The sequence below is a fragment of the Mus musculus genome, chromosome 8 (assembly GCF_000001635.26).
Source record: "Mus musculus strain C57BL/6J chromosome 8, GRCm38.p6 C57BL/6J".
NCBI classification, from domain to species: Eukaryota; Metazoa; Chordata; class Mammalia; order Rodentia; family Muridae; genus Mus; species Mus musculus.
Genome location: NC_000074.6, coordinates 125,862,748 through 125,886,336, shown reverse-complemented (window position 1 = coordinate 125,886,336; position 23,589 = coordinate 125,862,748). Strand labels below are relative to the sequence as shown.

Here is a 23,589-nt window from a genome sequence, read left to right as displayed (position 1 = left end):
GCACCTGCCACTACACCCCTTTTTTTTGTAGGTTCTGAAAATGTGAACTCAGTTCCACATGCTTGTGAGGAAAGTGTCCATGGACTGAGCCATCCCCCCTGCCATGTAGCTTAATTCTGCTACCATGCTTATTACATGGGTTGACCCTGAGTGGTGATGAGCAACCCTCATCCATGCTTGGTGTCTTAGGGTTCCCATGGCTGTGAAGAGACACCATGACCAAGGCAACTCATAAAGGGCAATATTCAATTGAGTCTGGCTTACTGGTTCTTAGATTCAGTTCATTATCATGATGGTGGGAACATGGCACGCATGGAGCTGGAGGAGCTGAGAGTTCTACATCTTGTTCTGAAGGCAGGCAAACAGGAGAACACTGTCTTCCAGGCACCTAGGAGAAAGGTCTCAAAGCCCACCCCAACTTCCTGGGCTAAGCATTTTCAAACCACCACACTTGAGAACTGACATGTTTCAGATTTGGGCTGTTTTTAGGTTTTAGTCTATTTGACTACACACAATGAGATCTTTTTAGGCTAAGACCTAAGCCTATGATACTTGAGTGTATGTTCACGATTACTTGTGTTCTGGCTCTACCCCATATGCAGCCATGGATGGCCATATGTTCCTGTATTCTAACTGTGCCTTGTCACATGAGTTATAAGTTTCCTCTGGCAATGGATGTTGCTGCTCAGAAAGTTCTGGATCTTGGAGCATTTCCAGATTGTGGTTTTTGGATTGGGGGGACACCCTCCTGCCTCTGCTCCCTCCACGGGAAACTGGAGGATTTATGATGAGTTTCTAGCTTCCCTAGAAGCCAAGAATATTTATTTCCAGGGAAGGAAGCAGCTATTTTCGTACAGTCCCAATTCCTACAGTCCCAACATCTCTAAAACAGCTGTCTCTTCCCTTCCAGTGTAGATGAGATGCCTTCCAGGGACATTTAGCACAAAGCACATTTCTTTTAAAGAACCTACGAGGGCTACTGGTGATGACTCAGTTTGTATATGAGTGTGAGGGCCTGAGTCTGGTCCTCTAGAACTCATGGAGAAAAGACACCCAGGCGGGGCAGTGAGTTTCTGTGATCCAAGTTTTGGGGAGATGGAGAACGGACTCCAGATTGCTCTAGATTCAGTGAAAGACTCTGTCTCAAAACAAAAGTAGGACTAACCCAGGAAGATAGCTGATAATCACCCCTGGCTCTGTGTGCACATGTACACACAGGTGTATGTAGCTTAGAGCTCACATTTCCACCCACAAGCCTGAGGTAGGAGTGGGGGAGAAGACAGTCAGACAGATAGACAGACAGACAGACTAAGAATGGCATGGGCTTTTAAAACCTCAAACCCCAAATGATATACTTCTTCCTACATAGCCACACCTTCTAATCCTTCCCAAACAGTTCCACCAACTAGCAACCAAGCATTCAAATATATCTTTTGGGGGATTCTTTCATCCAAATCATACTTCACATACAGTACTACTCGGCATATGAACATACAAGGGACATTTCCTATTCAAGCCACATCAAGGATGTTCTGTGAGTGGAGCAGGCTTGTCTGCTGAGATTGTGTGATCCCAAAGGAGGAACTGACAGTGGCCAAAGGGCATGGGCCAGAGACTCATCTCCATGCTGCCACCTGTGCATCCTTAGGTGACCTTTAGAAGAGACTGTTACTCAAGTGATGTCAGGATCCTTGACTGCACCATAAACAGAGACTTCAGGATGAGCCAACATAAAGCAGGGTTGGAATTTGTCAGAGACAAAGTTAAAAATAGATGCAACTGTGGTGGTTGATAGAGAGTCATTTAGGAAAAACAGTGCACACCCAAGACAGTATGTGGGCATCTCAAGAGAGTCACCCTCTAAAGTCTCTACAGAATTGTATGTAGTGGCTTTGGTGGTTTCTCCGGTCACTTTGCAAGGGGTTGCTGAGGAATGTAGATGAGATGCTGAGGCGGTCCCCAGAGTAAACCCTAGGCCACAGGGGAAGGTAGTAAGCTGTTGTGATGAGTAATGTTGTCATCTTGACACACCTAGGAAGAGAGAGCCTCATTTGCAGAATTGCTCCCATAGGATTAGCCTATGGACATGTCTGTGGGGCCCTTTCTTGATTACTGATTGATGTAGGAGGGCCCACCCCACTGTGGATGTGCTATCCCTAGGCAGGTAAGCCTGGAATGTATAAGAAAAACATCAGCAAGACAGGGGAAGCAAGCCAGTAAGCAGTATTCCTTTGTGGCCGCTGCCTTGGCGTCCCTCAATGATGGGCTGTAATCTGTATGCTAAGATAAACCACTTCCTTTCCAAATTGCTTTTTGTTCAGAGTGTTCTGTGAAATCAACAAGAGAAGCAAATCAGAACAGATGTCTTCACCGTGAACAAAAGTCCATACTCTTGTTTGTGAGAGTTACAGAAAACTCAGGGTCACATCTGGACAGGGAGTAAGGCCATTTATAGACCTTAATCGGGGAGTCATTGCTATTTAACTTCCTTATTCAAACATCTCTATAGGAAAGGAATATTGTCTGCCTGTCATCGACTTTGATGGCCAACATTAACGATGCTGGCATGCAGTCTGTGAGAGGGAGCAAGGCTTCAGCCAGCCTCCAGCTGCCTTTTCTGCCTGTCTCTGTGATTCTGCTCTTCCTGTCCTGCCTCGGCAGTGGGACTGGAATGTATCTCCTTTAGAAAAGAGAAAAGACAAAGCAAGCCTTAGACCTGGAGGCCGTTAGCATCAGAGAGGCTGCAGTGGCCTCGTGAGATTTACCCCGGCTGTGCACTAGTCGGCTTCTGAAGTACTGGTTACTGTAATCTGAATGTTCAGTTCCAGAGCGGACACATGGGGCAGTGTGGCTGTGAGGTGACATCGGAAGTCGGGGGCATCTCTTCTAGTCATAGTCCTGACTGATAGGAGGATGCAGCTTGATCTTGGATTTGGCTGGATGAGGATGGGGCTTCTGCTTCCCCTCAGGATGCTCTCAATCAGCTGAGCTGTAGGAGGAAGGGTGGCGAATGATCCGCAGCCCTCACAGCATCCTTCACTTCAAGGCTGTGGTAAATCATACACCAGCCAAGGCCTGGAGCTGAGTGTGGCGGGACCTGCTTAGTGTCCTGGCTTCCTAGAGCTGAGTGTGGAGGGACATGCTTAGTGTCCTGGCTTTCGGGAGGCCGGTGCAGGAGGATCGAGGCCATCCTTGGCTGCATGTTGAGACCCTGAGCCAAAGCAATAATAACAACAAAAAGTTTGTCTGGTTTCATGTTTGGTTTTTTTTTGTGTGTAAATAAAGATACCCACAGCCACCAGCTCAGAACAAGGAAAGGTTTCCCCGGGGAAAGGGGATAAGTTTGTCTGGGCAGCACTTAAAGTCAGGAAGGGCATACAAAGTTCCTTGGTGTGGCTAGGGGGAGGGGTCTTCTGGTCTGGCCTGGATGGAAGCTGTTGGCTGAAGCAGATGGACATAGGCTATCCTGTGTGGTTGATTAGGTTGAGAGTGTGGCTTTCTTTGCTTAATTATGAAAACAGTGACAGAGATGTAGTAAGCTCTGTTTGTGAGAGGGGAAGTGGAGACTTCTGGTGTCTTTGGAAAGTCAGTTATGTCAAATGATGTTTTGCTGGGGCACACAGGTGAAAGGATGTTTTGGTATAGCTGACACGTGAAAGGATGCGTGATTTTTAGAAAGAATATAAATATGACCCCACAGACAGTGGGAGCTCTCGCTGGCCTTCACTGATGACACTCATTTGTTGGTTTGCCTTACACTGTGTTGCTGAGCTTAGCTTGTGCTGACTTCATAGAGAAACTCACCAAAGAACTTCTCGTGAGGTTCCTGTGGCTTCTCGCTGCTTCTGAGGAGGACTGGGGCTGGTTGGCAAGCCTTGAAGTTTCTTCTGGATTGAACTGCCCTTGCTGATTCATGTGTGGTGTCTGCTGAGTGGACTGGACTGCAGCTGCTGATTCATGTTTGGTGTTTGCTAGTGGGCTGGACTGAAAACAACAAAGATTGGAATCACCCCCAAAGAACTATTTCTAAACAGGTCCATCTTCCCCGTAACCTAATAAACTTTCTTTCCCACTACTTCTTGTGGGTTCTGGACTAGAGGGGAGGTTGAACCCTTATTAAAGAAGGTTGTGAAAAATCTGTGACTACAGAGAGGCCTTGCCCATGTGGAGCTAAATGTCACAGAACTTGGGATGGCTTCCTGAACTGTTGGCTAGTGGCAGCCTGGCCTCTAACAGGTTAATTCTCCCATGTTAAGTCTGGTCCTGGGCTGAGGCTGAAGGTTACCAGCTGTTTTGGCTATTGACTAGAGCTCTCTTTGTATAATTATTGCTCATCATTCCTTCACGTGCACAGTTTCTTAGCCTCTAGAAAATTCTGTAAAACCATACCCTAACTGTGCCACACAAAGATACTAGTTGAACAGTTATTTATGACATAGGTATGTGGTTTTCCTCAGGAAGACATGAACAGCTAGCTATCTGTCTGTATGTTTCAACCAGGGCATCAAGGACAGACCAAAGTAGTCTTTCACCCCAGCATAGTTTAGTGACCCAGTGAGCTTATTGCGGAGGTATTGAAAGGCGATTGAAAGGCAGAGCTCTCCCACCCTGAGTGACATCTCACCAAAGCTTCATCTCTGGGTTTCTTGCACAACTTTCAGGCAGCAAGACAGATGAGAGAGTCTCCTCTGCAGACTGCTAATTGAAAAAAAAAATCTCCAAACCCTGTTTGCTTTAAACCTTAGGGAGGAGCCCATGAAGCTTCTAAGTGTCCTCCAGCTGTGAGCTTCCATCCCAGAGAAACTGTTTCCATTCTGAAGAAATAGCTACACTACGGGAAAGTGAAACACTTTAAGTTTGCAAGGATCTTGTTAATATGCCACATTGTATCTACAGATGTGACTATTTTTGGATGATTTGGGAGATTATTTAGTGGCATTTGACCGCATTAATCTTTAAAGTAAATATATAGTTAAAAGGGAGATTATAAGGGTTTGAATGAAAATGGCCCCATAGGTCCGTAGAAAGTGGCACTACTAGGAGGTGTGGCCTTGTTGGAGTGGGTGTGGCCTTATTGGAGGAATCCTGTCAGGGATGGGCTTTGGGGTTTTAGAACCCCAAGACAGGCCTATTGTCACTCTGTTCTTGCTGTCTGCTGATCCAGATGTAAAGCTGTCAGCTTCCTCTCCAGCACTCTGTCTGCCTGCATGTACCATGCTTCTCACTATAATGACAAGGACTAAACTTCTGAACTGTAAGCCAGCCCCAATGAAATGTTTTCCTTTATAAGAAATTCTGTGGTCATGGCGTCTCTTCTCAGCAATAGTAACCCCAATAGCAACCCTAACTAAGACAGGGTATCTTTAGTATTGGCTTATTTTATGGAAATATTTCATGTTTAGGAAAATAAAAACTCCAGTGTGCTTTGGTATAAGAACAAATGTCAGGACTGAGAGTGCCTGGGGAGGTGTCCCATATACTGACCTGAGGAATGCCTTAAGATGTTGGAGATGAGCAGATGTGCCCAGAACTGGCAGTGTGGTGTGGGAGCTGCCTTCTATACTGCTCGATGTCTTCTGAGATGAGCCTGACATGGCTATTTGTTCTGGTGTCACACTTCCCTTGACAACTGTGAGTATTACCAGCCTGACAGACTGCCAAATGAAATCTAAACATTTTCTTGTGTCAGAGACACTTGCCACTGACATGCTGAGAATGCTTGATGTCACGGCCCACTCAGAAGTTGGCAATCTCCTCCAGTGACAGGAAAAAATCCCAGGAGTGACTGCGGTGGCAGTGAGGTTGATGTCCTAGGACACTGCAGTCATTGCTGTCCAGTCCAATGGCATGTCGTGTGTGTGTGTGTGTGTGTGTGTGTGTGTGTGTGTGTGTGTGTGTGTGTGTGTGTATGTGCCCATGTGTATGTGTGTGTGCGTGTTTATGTGTGCATATGTGTGTACATGTGTGTATGTGTGTCCATATGTGTGTGCACCTGTGTGTGCCCATGTATATGTATGTGTGCATGTGTGCATATATGTGTATGTGTATGTGTGTGTGCCTGTGTGTGACCATGTGTGTGCATATGTACATATGTATGTGTGAATGTGTGTGTATGTGCATGTGTGCATATGCATGTGAGTGTGTGTGACTATGTGTGTATTTGTGTGTGTCTGTGTGTGTGCTTGTGTGCATTTGTGTGCTCATGTGCATGTATACATATGCATGTGTGTATGAGAGGGTGTGTGCGTGTGTACATATGTGGAGGTATGAGGTGTCTTTCTCTATTGCTTTTCCACCCTATTTTTTTGAGACAGAATCACTCGTTGAACCTCAAGTTAAGCAATTCAGCTAGACCAGCAAACTTCAGGGACCTGCCTGTCTCTACCTCCCAGCACCAATGTCGCAGATGTGTGCCACCATGCTTGGTTTTTGTTTTTTCTTGGTGGGTTCTGGGGTCAAACTCTGCTGCCCATGCTTGTACAGCAGTCCCTCATCCACCTTATCTCCTTTTCCCCTCAGCAGTGTGTCTTGAAAGGGCTTGTATGGTCAGACATTTTATTCCTGTTTTCAAATCTAGTTTGAACCCCTACAGGGCTGGCAGTTTTCATAGAAGGTAGTGACATTTTTTTTAAAAGGTTAATTTTATGTATATGAGTACACTGTTGTTTATTCAGGCACACCAGAAGAGGGCATTGGATCCCATTACAGATGGTTGTGAGCCACCATGTGGTTGCTGGGAATTGAACTCAGGGCCTCTGGAAGAGCAGTCAGTGCTCTTAACCGCTGAGCCATCCCTCCAGCCCTGATAGCGACACTTTTGACCTTTGTGTCCACACACAAGCCAGGGGAGCTCTTCATTTTGCATAGCGGCCTTAGTCTAGGCCATTGCTTAAAGAAGATTTTTATATAAGCCCTTCCCTTCCATCTGTACCTGCTGATTCCTGAACACTCTTTCATCCTGAGGTAGTCCCAGCAAAGGGTGAGTGCAGGTCGTGCTGTGTTGTCCGTGACACTAAGCCAGTGGCTCTAAGTCAGTGATCAGCAAATGTCTGCCTTCCCAGGGTGGGCATTCTGCCTCCAGCTAGGAGATGGACACAGCGAGAGTGAGTGAACTCAACATCACTGGCGAGATTTTAACCAGGTCTGTGGATCAGGAACATGGTCTACAGTCTCCTCTTCAGTCTGAGCATGTGTGCATTAGGAGCCTTTCATGTGTGTGTGTGAATTCCAGCAACAGCTATGGTAGTGGACATCACTGAGTCTCGAGTCAGGTCCACAGAGCCTCTCAATCCCTTGGCAGAGTAGATGCCTGAGCAACTTGTCTCAAACATACATACGTGTCTGTGTTTCAAATATATTTATAGACCTTCATACTTAGTAAAAGAAATATCTGTCTAGAAACCTGCCTTTCCTCCCTTCCTCCCTTCCTCCCCTCCCCCTTTTCTTTCTTTGTTGTTTGACACAGAATCTCACTATATAGGCCAGGTTAGACACAAACTCCTGGGGCTCCTCCTGCCTCTGCCTCCTGTATGCACTACCCCACCCAGATCATTTGGAGTTTGGTTATTTACTTTATTTGAAGGCAGAGTCTCACTCTGTAGACCCTGCAGAGCTGGAACTCACAGCTGTCCTCCTGTCTCAGCCTGCCAAGTGCTGGGATAATTGGCCTAGCCACCAGGCCCGAGTCTTCATTCTTCTCATTTCAGGGCCGTTAGTTTATTCCCCGAGCACTCGGATGGATTGAATGGATTGTCCTCAGAATTAACATGGAAGGTCTTATCTTCCAGGTCATGCCTCCCCAGGGACCAAGGAGGAAGCTGTGGAGAATGAAAAACCCAACGGACGTGATCCCAAGCCAGGAAAACCAGACTTGCCAAGCCAAGACCCTGCAAATGGTAGCCCGGTGTTCACACAGCCTGCCAAGTCCGCAGCACTGTAAGGAGGATTTGGTCACTTAGCACTGAGCATAGTGAGACAGACAGTTCTTCCTATGGCGTTTCTTGTCATGCTTTGGGGGATGGTAGAGAAGTCCTGCTGGTGTGTGTGTGTGTGTGTGTGTGTGTGTGTGTGTGTGTGTGTGTGTAGGCCAGATGTTGAACATCTCCTCAGCAGTTCTCCATCTCTCACTGGACTTGGAGCTTACTGGTTTAGCTACACAGGCTGACCACAGTTCAGGGATCCATCTCCCTGTCTCCTCTCCAGCCCTGGAATGTCCCCCAGTGCTTGGCTTTGATTCACATGGGTCGTAGGAATCTGGACACAGGTTTTCACACTTCCATGGTGAACAGTTTACCACCGAGCCACCTCCCCAGCCACCTCACCATCTGTCTTAGTTTGAGTCACTACTGTTGTGATTTAACACCATGACCAACCAAAAATGAACTTGGGGAGGAAAGGGTTCATTTCATTCCCTGTTCATATAATAGTTCATCGTCACAGGGAGTCAGGGCAGAAACTCAAGCAGGTCAGGATCCTAGAGGCCAGAGCAGAGGTCACAGCAGGGTCCTGCTTACTGACTTGCGCCTCGTGGCTTGCTTGCTAAGCCTGCTTTCTTAGAGAACCCAGGATGATGAGCCCTTCCTCATCACTCACTAATTTAGAACATGCCCCCACAGGCTCACCTACAGCCAGATCTCTCGGAGACGTTTCCTCGGTTGAGGTTTCCTCCTCTCTGACGACTCTAGCTTGTGTCAAGTTGACATAAAACTACCCAGTACCCATCCTCAAAGTATTCATGTGTGTTAAGTTTCCAGGGTAGCCGGCAAAGGCACATCATCTACCGAGTGACTTCCCAACAAGACAGCTCGGTGCTGCAGGTCATCAGTGGGCCAGAAACGTCTGTGCAGGAGGAGATGTCCCTGGACGCTATGCATGTTTTCATCGATGAACACGGTAAGTCCTTATTCTATAGAGCAAGAGGCAGGACAGCCATGGCTGTCCCGGGGCTCTGCTTGGTCCTTGGTCAAGTGTTAGATATTGTACCAGGCAGACAGTCCTGGGATTGCTTTGTTGAATGCCCGAGAGGTTTCTCTCCTTCCCGCCTGGCATGTTCTATGCTCACTGCACAGAAAGCATGTTACTCACCCTGTGTGTCTGATCTCCAAGGAGAATTGTTTGGGCAAACTTTAGATTTAACCGGGTGCCTATGACTTTTGCTCTTTCAAAACTTTATTCTTCATTTATTTTGCTGCCGTAAGGTTTTATGTAGCTTAGGCAAGCTTGCAACTGATCCTATAGCTCAGAATGACCTTGAACTCCTGATGTCCCAGCCTTCCTGAGTGCTGGGATGATAGGTGTTATGTGGTCCTGGGCTCGGGAACCAGGGCTCTGTGTGTTAGGCAAGCTCTCTACCCAGTGAACCGATCTCTGGGCTCCATGTTTTGCTTTCTAAACATCCATTCCTTTACTTCCATCTCCACTGTTACAGTAACTATTTCTTGTCTTGTAATAATCTACTAATATTTTCCCTCCCAAGGGGAGACTTCAGCAGGGCACGGGCCCAGGGCCCAGTAAATATGTATTAGATATTTGTTAGACATCTGATCCTCGTAGCTTTTCCTGGTACCTTTGTATAATAATGATTTAGAGTAGTTACATGAGGAATCACCAACCAAATGATAAGAGTCATAGTCCCAAAGGCAAGGGACACGGGCTCCGGTTGTTCTGGGATGGGTCTTGGCTAATGTCCTTTTGAATCGTTTTAATTTATTTTTCAGTCAGTATTCAAAGTAGCAGTTTCCTTATGGGGTTTTGACGGTGGTTTAGTTCTGGTCAGCTCTCCCCCACCTCCCCACCCCCATCCTTTGTGAACCCTTCCATCCTACAGTATTTTCCTTCCACTCTGAAATCCCCGATGCTCTCGATGCTTCGTTTTCATCCTTTCCTTGGTCCTTTCCAGTTTCTGGGTCTTTATATACACTCACACCAACATAAACACAAATATATACAAATTGGAAAGGAGACGCTAGGACCCTAGCACAGGCTGTGAGGAAGCCTGCGCTGTTTGTCTGTCTGCGTGGCCCCGGTCCATTGTCAAGTTACTGAGTACGCAGGAGGATTCTGACTTCTGTGACCTTTTCTAGCTCATTATCTCGTGTGTCTGCAGACCTGAGAACAGCCTTCCTGTCAGCAGAAGGTCAGAGGCTGGGGGTATAGTTCAGTGGCAGTATTGGGTATCTCCATCATGGAGTTAATTGTGTTTCCTAGGCCCCGGGGGAAGGTGACCCTTGAGACTAGGAAATTGCATTAGAACAGGGGCTGATTTTCATACCTCAGTATCTCAGACCCTCCAGCAGAGCTAATGTAGCCTTGCACATTAGCGCCCTTCCTTTTCCTCCTTACCAGCCTGACACCCAGTCAAGACCACACTCGCTCACCTTCTTTGAGGCAGCCTGGACTCTGGCCTCCAGCTAAACTACATTCCTAGTGAGCCTCTTTTTGTTAGGTTAGATTCCCAGAACCTCTTAACCAAACCTATAATCCAAGAGTTTAAATTAGCAGGAGGGTTGGGAGTTCAAGGCCAGCCTGAGCTACCTGAGAAAATACTAGTTTTAATAGCCCATGCCTGAAATCCTAGCAGAAGGCTGAGGCAGGAGGATTAATAGTTGCAGGACAGCTTGGACACCAAAGGGAGAGGAAAAAAAAAAAAAAAAAAACAAAACTAAGGAAAAGCAGGGGAAAAAAAAAAAACTGTGGATTGAGGATCTAACAGAACAATACCGGTAATTAGGTAAATAGGTTAACCGCGGTGAGGTAACGCGTGGTCACCTAACGCGTGGTCACCGTGGGGATCACCAGGTAAACAAGTAGATTATTTTGTCCTAGTGACTTGCTTTAAATGCCATTCTCCTTTGCTAAATAAAGTTCTGCTTCAAGTGTCAGACAGAACAAAACAAACCCAATCACTCTACAAACAGCCTGACCCTGACGGGGCTGCCTTCAACTTGAAGACAGTAGAAACGAGCCTGTGCTTCACAGATGGGTGATACTGTCTGCTCAACTCTCGTGATTTCGCAGGGGAAGTCAGATCCTGTTACTTAAAGTCTGGAAATCAGAAAGAAGGCTCCTCTCAGCATCCACCCTTGAACCCCGACTGTGTGTCTCATGCCAGGTGAGTGGGCTTTGCCTCCAGGTCTGGGATCCACAGGCTCCCCCTGAGGAGAGTGCGGAGCTTGGGGTAGAGAAAAGGCGTTTATTTGTAGCGGTCAGGATAGAGTTTTGTGTGAAATGAAAATATGACATTATAGAAAACCCAGCAGAATCATTTTTTGTGGCCGTGGCCTTGGCAGAAGATGAACAGGATGACAGGGAGGGGACCTGTATGAGGGAACATGAGCCCAGCGGCTTGAGAACTCAGCTTTCCAGAGGTAGGTGTAGTGTCTGCCCCCAAGGCACACTGGAAATGTGGGTGCTTCTGGTTTGCAGGCTGCGCTACAGGTAGCTGAACTAGGCGTCTTTTCTGTTTCATTGAAACTGTGTTGAACAGCACCTAGTCCCTAGTTGTGTGAGTTCCACTGGTAATGAACCAGCCTGAATTGCTGAACACCCACCCCAAAGTGCACAAGGCTAGCTTAGCTGTTCAGCTCAGCTCGCCAGCTGTGAAGTAGGTCTGAGGTTCCCTGGACTTAGAGACTCTGTATGGCCGGCATCTGAATGAGTGAGCCTCCGTTGCTTGCTGTAAATGTGGAGGTAAATTTGTTATGTGGAGTGTGTTTGAAGAATTACAGGGACTACTGTGGCGTAATTGGCATGTCGTGGGCTACCCACATGGAGACTATAAATGGTGTTTTAAGAACCTGGGGGTGTGACTCCACCGGTAAGACTGAGTTGAAGCCCTCCATTTATCTTCAGTGCTGCATAAACAGAGCATGCTGTGATCCTGTAATCCTATAATCCTAGCCCTTGGGGGGTAGTAGAGGCGAGAGGATCTGAAGTCCAAGGCTACCCTTAGCTGCAGAGAAATGCTGAAGACAGCCTGAGCTACATGAGACCTGGTCTCAAACAAAACAAGATCTAACTCCTGTGGTCTCGGCTTCTGGAGTCCTGAGATATTTTTTTTTCCACAGGTGTGTTGGGATTTTCAGGGAGCCTAAAAGAAAGGACACTATTTTCCTTGTCATGTAGCCACCTCTGAAATGTTCTCTGGTTGATGTTATGACCCTATCACCAATCCTCACCTGGTCGAAAATGTCAGTGCCTGGAGGTCTTTCCTCCCCGCCGCCCCATCCTTCCCACTCTACTCAAACCCAGTCTGTCCTGCAGAGACAGTCTGTGTTTACCTCCTCCCGTCTCATGTGCATGTGCACCAATCAGAGTGGGCTTCCCCAGCCAGAGACAAGCAAGCAGACACTCAAAAGGAAAGGTGTGCATCCACCACTCAACTCGAGTTAGTGCATGCCATGACTGCAGTTTATGAGTGTCATCTAGGACAGCGGCTTTCTCAGACGATGCCTTCAATGGCAGGAGGACACAGACCTGGAACTGCCACATCCTCCTCCCAGAGGCAGGGTGGTATATTCTTCTGCTAAATTCAGAACAAATGGAAGCCTCTTATTTTATCCCATAGTAAAGTCATGAGCTTTGCTTTTGTTTGTTTCCTCTGAATAAATATACTCTACTTTCTTTACACACACACATGCACACACACATGTATTCACACGTGAATGAAGACATACATGTGTACACACATGCACACACAAGCACATATACATATGCATGCATGCATACTCACATGAATGCACATACATGCACACATGTGTGTATACACACATGTAAACACATGAATGCACACATGTGTACACACATGCACACATATGCACACATGCATGCAAACACACTCTTGTACAGCATTCAGGACAGTGCTCTCTGTGGAGGTCACTCCACGGTGTCAGGTTTCTTCTGCCTAGAAAAGAAGGACAAAGTTATGCTTACCTTTCCTGGCAGTCAACCCTTGGCATTTCCTGGCATCTGGCCAGGAGGAAGCCCGTTCTCAGCAGGTGCACTGTACCTGATTGTGAAGTGGGCATCTAAGAGCATGGTGTCCCCCTAGCAGCCTGTGATCCAACACCTTGGCACCTAAGGCAGCTTTGGCGTGTGTACTTCTGTCACTTCTGTCTCTAGCTCTTAAGGCTGTTAAGTTCTGAAGCCTCCCACCCACAGCAAATGCAGATATTGACTTTGAGATTGGAAGGGAGCCTGGTTAGGACTCCATGAGCACACCATAGAAGGTACTGGAAGAAAAACAGCTCTTTCCCTCTAAGGTGGCCTCAGTGGCTGGGAGTACCTCCAACTAGCTTGTAAAACTGCTGGATCCCATTACTGGCTGGAAGGTGACTCTCTCAGCCATTGTGAGGCCTGGTCTTCACGTAACTGTTTTATGTCCCAGATGCTCTGCTCTGAATGGGGACTTGTGAACCATGTAACTTCCGTGTCTCTTTGGGAATTCCTGGAGGAAGCTGAGAGAGGAAGTTCATTTCCCTTCCTGGCTCCCTCAAACACTGTGAGACCAGCCCCCCTCCCCCCCACCACCACCACCGCAGAGGCTCACAGAGCACCCTGAGTCACACGCTAGCTGTTCTTCAAGCAGGCGCCTCTGGGAAGGATATCTGACTGCTCTGCTCTCCCCAGAAACCTGAATCACAGCATCTCCGGGGGCTGCTGGGAAATCCTGCCTGACAGTAAATCCGCTTTGTGTTTAACTGACCAGAACACAGGACTGATTTACTAGTTCAGAGCCCAAAGTGAGCTGATCTGCCTGAAAACTGATCTGGACGCAGGTCATCAGCCCAGGAAATGGAAGAAGTTGCCTGAAAGGCTAACAAATCTTCAGGGTTGAAATGATTCTCACTGCACGTCAGACATCCACTACTCCTTTATAGGCTTTGTAACTAAAATTTCACTCTCCACCCCATGCATGAGTGTATGTGTGTGCACACGTGTGCGCGTGCATGTGTGTGGTGTGTGTGTGTGTGTGTGTACACATGCACACATGTGCATGTGCAGTGCATATATAGGCCAGAAGGGAACTTTAAATCTCACTTGAGACAGAGTTTCTCATTGGCCTGGAGTTCTCCTAGCAGGCCAGGCTGGTGATGAGCCCCAGGAACACACGCCTGTCTCTGTCTCCTGAGTGTTGGGATTACAAGCTCACCTCAACAAACTTCACTGTGTGGGTTCTGGGATCAGAACCCGGGTCCCCAAACTTGCAGGGCAGGCACTTCATCGGCTGAGCCTTTGCTTGGTTTTTGCTTGGTTTTGTTTGGTTTTTGAGACATGCAGCCCAGGATGGTCTTGAACTTTGATTCTCCCTGCCTCTGTTTCCAGTTTCTGGGCTGACTGCCATGCACCACTAAGCTAGAGTGAGAGCTTCTGCTCTTCGTCCCATGAAAATTTGTCTACAAATGTTCTCCTTTGACAGACCCAAACCTTGAAGTTAACACTGCTCCCACATCACCTCTCATGGGCCATCCACCTTGTATTTCCTTTTTTGAGACCTGAGCCTCACCAAGTAGGCTGGGCTTCCCGGCCAGTGTGTGCCACCGATCCACCTCCCTCTGCCTCCTGAGTGCTGACACACCACTCCTGACTTTTGTATGTGGGTTCTGGGCCTCACACTCAGGGTCTTGTGTGTGTGTGGCAAGCGCTGTATCGACTGAGCCGTCTCCTCAGACCGTAGCTGCACCTGGCTTCCGAAGATGGGAAGCAGACAGAGACATTCCAGAAATAATCACCCGTTTTTTTGTTTTTGTTTTTGTTTTTGTTTTTTTGTTTTTGTTTTTTGTTTTTTTTTTGTTTTTTGTTTTTTGTTTTTTTTTTTTTTGTTTTGTTTTTTTTGCTTTATTCCAAGGAAGTGAAGACCTTGAGTTTGGAAAGACAGGGGTGGGGACAGCTGTGGTGAGACTGATGGGTGCTCAGAACAGGGAGATGTGGGGCTCCTCAGTGAACCCCACCAGCTGCCCTTTTGACAGCTCTCTTTGAGGATATTTATCCTCAAGCAAAGAGCGGTGTCACTGTTGGTTTGAAGATAAGTGTTTGCTGCATCAGGGTTAGAGACTTGGAAATTCTTGCCGGCTTTGATCACACAGAGGGGGGTGGGGGTGGGGGGATGGTCCCGGAGCAGGCCTTCCTGTGGTTTCTCCCACACCCTCTCTGAGGTGTGGTTTCTCAGTCTTTGTTGATCTCTCCTCGTCCTGGACTGGTCCTCATCCCGGGGTCTCACTCAGACACGTGGTTAAGAGGTGCTATTTCTCTCCAGGCCCCAGAGTTCCAGGAATAAAATTCCAAGCGGAAGCTGAGGCTTTGTGGCTGCACACACCCCCGGCTGCCACATGAGGGCACTCTCCATCCACTTGATTTCCCTCTGCAGCCTCTCAGAGGCTTCCCTTTATTTGTGCTGTCTTATGAAAGGGGAGTTGATCCCACATCAAAGCCCTCTCCCTGTTAGAAACCTCCCTCCCATCCCCCATCAGGCTGATGTCCTTTAGTGTCCTCTACAGCCAGTGAGCCTGTTACACTAACTTCTGTCCTAAGGCATCCCTCCCCACCCCCTTCCCACCCATCCCACAGTTGAGTCGGGAGCCTTGGGAAGGACAGGCAGAAAAGATAAGGTCTCCAGGGGGGCAGAAAACACTTGTTTTACAATCTGGTGAGGATAAGGAATTTCCGGCGATACTTTCTCTGTCACTGGGAGAAAGCAGCACTGGCCTTGGATTGTTCTTGCAGCTTCCCCAGATGGGTAGGACAACGTTAGGAACACAGGGACTCTAACCACTTTCCGTTTACCCCAGACCCAGCCCTGTCCCACCCAGCCCAGCAGAGATGCCAATTTGGAACAGAGCCTCATACTGTGTAACCCAGATTAGCCTCAGACTTCCAGCTATCCCCCTGCCTTAGTCACCCAAATGCTGGAATTCCAGGTTGGAGCCACCAGGGCCCAGCTCAGCTTCAGCCTCTTTGTTCCCTTCCGGGGCTGGTTCGTTCTTGTCACCCCTACACCACCAACCTCCCCCCTCATGTTTCTCTGAGTGCTCCAGCCTCTGCTTTGACCCTGAGGAGAACTAGTTGACCTGAGACCAACCCAGCCTCAGGCTGATGGAGACCTGGTGGTGTCACTGAGAAGGTCATTCCAGAGAGTGGGCTCTCTCCATCCCTCAGATGTTTCAGAGGAGGTGGGAACGTCCCTTGACATCCCTAATAAACAGTCCTGGAATAAATGTTTATTAATGCAGCAGAGAGCACTGGTCTCATGATCCTTTAATGCTGTAGCCGCCACAGCCTAGAGGAAGAGGATAGGCCCTGGAGGAGCAGCTCCATTTGAGGTACAGTCTTGCTAATCACAGGCTTGTCCCTCCAGGCTGCCCAGGAGCCAGCAGAGGTGACAGTGTGTGCTTGTGATAAGGGCCCAGCCACATCTAGTGAAAATAGTTCCTTGAGAGGGAAGCTGATCTGTTGTTTGAGTCTTTGTTAGATAATGATGAATGAATGCTGGACCTTCTTCACCATTGCAGTCGGAGCCAAGGCATTATCTATGGGAAGGCTGGCAGCCATCTTGCTACCTAACAGGGAGACTCAGGCCAAGTTCCTCATCAAGACGCAACAGCGAGACCAGAACCTCTTACTTACTTGTGCCTGACGTAGAGGCTCCATCAGGACGTTCTGTTCAGTCCGTTCTAGTTCCTACACCCCTAGGAAGGAAACGCCTGTCTCTCTCTCTCTCGGGCATAGAACCAAGGTGGCCAAGCCATGTGCTTTAAGCCGAGGCAGTCAGCAGTACAGCACTGGTTTGGATCCATTCCTGTTTATGACATAGTATTTTGCAATTAGAAGCATGCTTGCTAATGTGCAGGAACCGAGCCCAGAAGTAGTCCCTCCTTAGAGTACCACATCTTGGCAGGAAGCATCAGCAGGTGTGTATCTAGAAGAGCTGTTTCTAGCACCTTCTGTAGCAGTCAGCAGTAGAAGATCCATATACCTCTAGCTCCCCCATGTGTGGTGTGGTCCCCTTTCCTGCCCGTATGTCAGCCTGACCTCTCTCACCTGAAACGTAGCCTAGTTAGTTTCTTGGCTTCCATGCAGTTCTCACACAGCAAACTTCCGAGTCTCTGTCCTATCCAATCAAGGAGCCCCCATTTTGATCTTATCTCACTACAAGGTTCCAGAGCAGCGTCACTCAGTGCTGTCCATGTAAACAGAGTCGAAGTGAAAAGCTGTCCTGATAAATCCGGCGGGCCACTCCATCAGTGGGAGGTGTGGTGAGCTGATCAGCAGGGAGAGCGCTCACAAGGGAGCAGACATTCCGGAGAACATAGTGTGCTAGTGAGCCGTTCTCACGGCTGTGACCAAGAACCTGACAGCAGAGAGTTGACAGGGGGAGGATTGATTCCACCTCGTGGTATCAGAGGGAACCACCGTCCATCATGTTAGGGTAGACAATACAGAAGCGTTCTTCACTTTCTAGTAGGCCAGGAAACAGACTGAATGGCGAGCAGGCCTGGACTATAACCTTCACATTCCACCACCCCCAGGGTCTCACTTCCTCCAGCAAAGGCTCCACCTCCCAAAGGTTTCACAGCCCCTCAAAAACAGCGCCACCAGGTGGAGAGCGAGTGTCCAAACACATGAGTCTTTGAGGGGCCTATTTGAGTTCCAGACTGTAAGAAACGGGTCAGCACACTCTGCTCTGGCAGATGAACTGAGTTTCATCCCCAAACCATGAATGCAGGTTTGGAGTTTGGGGGTTCTGTCATATCTTCTTATCCTGTCTGAGTTTCATTCCCAGATCAGAAACACGGGTTCAGAGTTTTGGGGTTCTGTCACATTCTCTTACCCGGTCTGCACCTGGCATGGTTCTTTGTAAGAAAGGCTTCATTGAATCATCTCTAGTCACAAATTCCGTCATACAAGAATAGAAGATTCGTGTGTGTGTGTTTGTGACAGAGAGACAGAGAGAGGAATGGAGAGAGGGAGAGAGGGAGAGGGAGAGAGGGAAACTAAATGAACACAGAAGTCAGGAGATGAGAAGGGAAGGGTCGTGGGAGTATAGTGAGCAGTAGAGGTTAGAGGTCAGTACACATTGCTGACACACCGCTTCCCTCTATCAACACAATCTGCACTGCAGGCTACCGAAGTCTCAACTCAGAACGAAACACGTTGTCTTGGAAAGTAAGGCATTTTGGCTGGGGAGATGGCTAGCCCATAACCACCAGCCGCACAGTCTGAATCCTGCCCCTAAATTCACATAGAAAAGCTGGGCATAGTGACAGCACTGGGGACGGTAGAGCATGGGGCTGGCCAGCCAGCTAGCCTAGATGGACTGCCAAGTTTCAGGTCAAAAGTGAGGGACCTTGTCTCAAAAAGTATGTCGGAAAGGGGCCGGCAAGATGGCTGACAGAGCTCATCATGCAGTTGGAGGCTTGAGTCCTCTCCCTGCAACTCTCAGAAATACAGAAGGCAAATGTGGGGTTCCTCCACTAATAAAATAATGAAGGTGGGTGTCACCTGAAGACGAACACCCAGGGTTGACCTCTGCTTCCACATGAATGCACACACGTGTGAATAAGTGTGAGAGCATGCACACACACACACACACACACCTCACACACAGGAGACAAGTTGCTTCTGAGTTTGCTGGGTCCCTTGTGAGTTAATCCAGAGGCTCAGTGCTCTCTATGTTCAAGGACCTAGCGGGTCCCTCGGCTCTGTGTTCCTCTGATCTGTATCTCACGGGGGCAAAGTGGCTGCTAGTAACTAAAGGTGCTTTAGTCATTATCATCTAAAAGCCAGAGAAAGTCAGCCCATTGCTTTTATTTTATTTTATAAGAATTAGAAAAGCTTGTTCATAAACTTCCCTGTCCCTAGGTGACTCCTTAGAACTTTGTTTTATATCCAGTCCAAGCCAAGTACTGGCTGGACGAATGGATGATGGGACCAGTCTTTTTACTAGGGCCAAGGATGGATAGAGTCTCTCTCGCATCCCTGACACACCTGGGTTAGCATGCAGTCTTAGCTGTTTGGGTAAAGTGGGGCTATGTTAGTAGGAGTTCCCTTAGAACAACCCCGAGCTAAGCAGACCAATAGGTGTCTCCTAAGCGTGTAAGCAGCTTGCCGAGAAGCCACATGGAGTGTGCCTGAGTTTTTGCTTTCTGAGCTGAAGCAAGGACTGAGGCCTGAAGTGAAGATGGCTCATCCAGTCAGAGCACTTACAGCTCTTGCCAAGGATCCGCGTACAGTTCCTGGCATCCATATCAGACCGTCCACAACTGCCTGTAGCTCCGGGGGATCAGCCATCCTCTTCTGGCCTCACTGGGTACTGCACACACACAGTGCTTGTGCACATAAACAGGCACATGAGTATACACACACACACACACACATATGCATACATACATACATGCATACACGCACATATAAATAATAATTACTTTAAAAGCTAAAAGAGCCAGTACTGCAGTTATTCAAAGAGCTGCATTAAGTCTCGTCAACCCATGTATGATTTAAGACAGACACTTAAGCTGTTTGACAAAGGCCACTTTTCCAAGGACCGTGTCTGGCTACCAGAAGCATCTTCTTGTATGTAAGTGTGCTCTCTTGCTTTAGGGTGTTTGGGGTGATGCCGACAGAGTGCTGGGGTTCGGGATCCAGCAGAATGACGTAATTCCTTTTCCCATTACTGTGATCAAACCCCAGCAAAGGCAACTGGAGGAAGGAAGGGGTTTCCCTGGCTCACAGGTTGAGGGTGAGCTCCATCATGGTAAGGTGGGTGTGGCTGGGAAGCAGAGAGTGTTATGGTCATCCCACCTCTTTATTTATTTAGTCCAAGGCGTTAAGGATCACACACTGTTCCGGGCAGGTCTGCCTGCCTCCATCACCCCAATCTGGAAACTTCCTCTCCGACCTCCCGAGAGGCTTGTCTCTTAGGCAGTTCTGTAACCTGCCAAATTCGCAATTAATGTCATCATTACACGGGTTCTCATTCCTGCTTCTTCTGGTTGGGGCCTGCGAACTTCCAAGTCTACCCGTAGTGGTCGCTGTAGTCACATTAGTGTACAGAAAATCAGAGCTGAGCACCACCTGTGTCTGGGCCGAGGGCTGTAGGCTTTGCACCTGTAACCTGCCTCACACCTCACACGCAGAATGGTAAACTCTTTATTGAGACATAAGGATCAGGACCCAGTCCATCCCTTCCTGTGCCGCACATCCCTGTCTCCTTGGGTTTCTGTGTAATAAATAGATGTGTTCTAATGCAAGCTGGTCAACACAGGGCTATCTTCCCTGTTCTCAGAGGGATTCTTCTCAGCTCCTCCAGCAGCACCGCTACAGGAAGTCCAGATCCATCCTCAGGGGACCCTGCAGTCAGCGCCCTTCAACAGCAGCTGTTACTCATGGTAGCTCGGAGGACGCAGTCAGAAACACCACGGGTATGTGTGTGCCAGTGTTGCTGTTCGTGGTTGTTGTAGAAGCCCTGGATCTTCTCAATAATGTGTGTGCGTGCGTGGATGTGTGTGTATGTGCGTGTGTGCATGTATGTGTGTAAGTGTGAGTTTATGTGTGTGTGGTGCATGCATGCACAGGCACAGGCATGCACATACATGTTCATATCAGTGGATGTATATGTGGATGCAGGTACACATGTACATGTATGTATGCAAGTACACACGTGTGTTTGGAGTCTGGAGGACAGTCTCAGGTGTCTACTTGGAGTTCTACTGTATCCCCTGCCCAGCAGCTCCTGAATATTGTTCTAAGGGCAGGATGGTTTTCCTTTTCTATGCCTTGTGTGTGCATCAGCATTTTATGTGCAGGATAACTTCCTGGTCCTTGAGCTAAGTTAACAAGTTCTGCCAAGAAGGTGAGAGCCTGCTCTCGCCCAGGGCTCTGCAAGGGTCTATAAACCAGCGAGCCAGTGTCTGTGTCATGCTGAACACAACCGGGTTTTTGGACATCAGTCACTGTCCTTAAAGTTGTATATTACAATTCCCAAAATCACCCAGGGTGTGTGTGCATGTGTGTGAGTGTGTGTGAGTGTGTGTGAATGCGTGTGTGACTGTGTACGTGTGAGAGTGAGTGTGTGTGTGAGTGTGTATGTGAATGTGTGTGAGTGTGTGTGAGTGCGTGTGTGAGTGTGTATGAGTAAGTGTGTGTGATTGTGTGTGTGAGTGAGTGTGTGTGTGTGTATGTGTGCTGTCAGCATGTGGGTTCTAGCACAGGCTGACATGTTTTTAGGGTTTTGTTGTTGTTGTTGTTGTTTGTGGTGGTGGTTTTTTGTTTTGTTTTGTTTTAATGTCTCTCTTGCTTTGGACTTTGATCTGTGTGAGTTCTTTGAGACACACATCAAAGCTCCACTCTTCCAGATTAAAGTGTACTTTTGTTTCGGCTGGGTGTGCGGAGATGCTTTAAGGTAAATTCTCTGAGGGATTTGGAGCATCCATGTAGTGTGACTGAGGGATGCAAAACAGCAGGGGCCGGAAGAGGGGACTGGTGGTCCTGAAGCCTCAGAGCCTCAGGTCCCTGTCACCCCACCCCCAGCCTGAGGCAGGCAGTCTTCTATGCAGCCCCTTGGGTGGGAGAGCTGACTGTAGGGTAGATTCAGTTCACCTGAATGTTGGGGTCCCAGACAGCAGAGATGGCTGTTGGTGGACACCCCACCATCTGCTTGGACTTCTGTTGTAAACTCTAGTTCCTCATCGGGTCACCTCCTGGTGATCTCACTGTTGGTCACCTACCTCCTCCACTTCCTGCATCATCTTTAAGTTTGTCTAGATTTGCCAGACTCTAAAAAACTAAAACACACACAAATACAAACAGACACACATACACACACACGTGAGTTCACACACACATATGCACACACACATGAGCACACAAAGAGGTACACATTCAAGTGCACATACACAAACATAAGCACACATACAAGTGTTGGTGCACATGCGTGCTCATGTGTGCAAAGGCCAGAGGTCAACATCTGCTGTAGTTTGTCAGTCATTCTCCACTTTAGTTTTTGAAGCAGGGTCTCTGTGGCCTGGTGCTCACCAAGAAATCTAAACTGGCTGGTGTGTCCGTGTCAACCGTCCATCTGCACTCCCCAGGGCTGGGATACAGTCACACACCAGCACGACTGGCTTTTTACAGATGCTCTAGGGAGCAGACTTGGGTCTCACGCCTGGGTAGTGAGCGCTTCATGAGCTACTATTCCGCTTGCTCTGCTCTTAGGGCAGACTTTGTCAGTGACCTCAATGAAAGCCTCTGCATTTGGAGTAAAACTTGCATACTGTCTTCAGTGCTATATTTAATAGAAGTTAAAATTTTAGCCATTTAAAATATTTCCTTGGGCTCTAGTCTTACATAATAATTATTTCCCAGGAGCACCTTGTCTGATGAGCAGAATCGTTTTCAGTGGTGAGTGCCAGAGTTTTAGTGCTCACATCTTCGTGGAACCTGTGTGATTTCAACAATTATTCTTTTCTCAGATGGGCCCCTTTAAACAGAGTATGTTGGTTTCGGAATCTGACCATCTGTTTTTGCTTCAGATATTGTTTCAGTAGTAGTTTGAATCCAGGGCTTCAAGCATGCTAGGTGGGTTCTCCACCACTGAACTCTACCATCAGGCTTTGTTCTTTAAAGGACGGTGTGTGTGTGTGTGTGTGTGTGTGTGTGTCTGTTGTGTCCCTTTGTGTGTGCTTGTGTGTGTGGCATGTATGTGTACATGTGTGTATTTTGTGTGTGCTTGTGTGTGCACATGTGTTGTGTGTGTGCACATGTGTGTGTCTGTGTGAGTGTGTATGCAGTGTGTGTGGTGTGTGTGTGTGTGCATGTGTGTTCTGTATGTGTGTGTGTGTGTGTGTGTGTCTTAGCACCTGCATAAATTTATGTGTGCCACATGCATGAAGAAGCCCTGAATCTGAAGGTACAGATGGTTGTGAGCCTCCATGTGAGTGCTGAGAACTGACTCCATATCCTCTGCGAGAAGAGACAGCACCTTTTCCCGCCGAGCCATCCCTCCAGGCCCCCACAGCCATCCCAGCCCTTGTCTTTGCAGAGTCTTTGTGACTAGGACATATCGTAGTGACACTCATTCTGCCTTTGGTCTGTTTTGTTTCTGGTGTGTGAAGCACGTCAGTCAGGATCTGGAAGACTCATCACGCTCCTCGGCACAAGGGAAGTTTAACCGAGAGCAGTTTTACAAGTTCATCGTCTTCCCTGGGAAGTGGATTAAAGTCTGGTACGACCGACTCACTTTGTTGGCGTTGCTGGATCGGTAAGCTGTCCGGCACACGGACGTGTGGCCAGAAGACAAGGGAGGTTACCAGTGAGCAGGCTCAAATGCTCCTAAAATGCACCTTGCTGGGGTTCCCCAGGATATTTCCAGCTCATACCCCACTTTGTTGTGAACCCCAGTGACTTAGACATTGAATCTCACAGTTACCAGGGGAGGTGATGAGGGAGTACGGTGGACTAGGGCGCAGGTTGTCCTGGGGACAGTCTGCTTTGGTGTGCTCATGCCCTGCCCTGCTTTGGTAGGAATGCTTTCAGTTTCATCAGCAGGAGGTCTTCTTCCACCAACTGTGGCCCTGGGAGAGAGGGGTGGTGACATGG

The 23,589-nt window shown here is 48.1% G+C and overlaps 1 protein-coding gene across 5 annotated transcripts in view; it reads left to right on the top strand.

Annotated features, from left to right (window-relative positions):
- Pcnx2 (pecanex homolog 2) overlaps positions 1-23,589 on the top strand; it is a 146,829-nt gene that overhangs the window by 11,996 nt on the left and 111,244 nt on the right. For 3 of the 5 annotated variants that reach the window (XR_003947294.1, XM_011248395.3, XM_011248396.2), the window contains 5 exons: positions 7,788-7,935; positions 8,747-8,892; positions 11,017-11,110; positions 20,258-20,414; positions 23,106-23,251. Coding sequence is in view for 3 of the 5 variants with exons in the window: in XM_011248395.3 (XP_011246697.1) it covers positions 7,788-7,935; positions 8,747-8,892; positions 11,017-11,110; positions 20,258-20,414; positions 23,106-23,251 (691 nt within the window). In the remaining 2 variants the exon portion in view is untranslated. Of the gene's footprint in view, positions 1-7,787; positions 7,936-8,746; positions 8,893-11,016; positions 11,111-20,257; positions 20,415-23,105; positions 23,252-23,589 lie in introns of those variants that run through there. The other 2 variants (NM_175561.4, XM_006531060.1) reach the window with 2 other exon arrangements.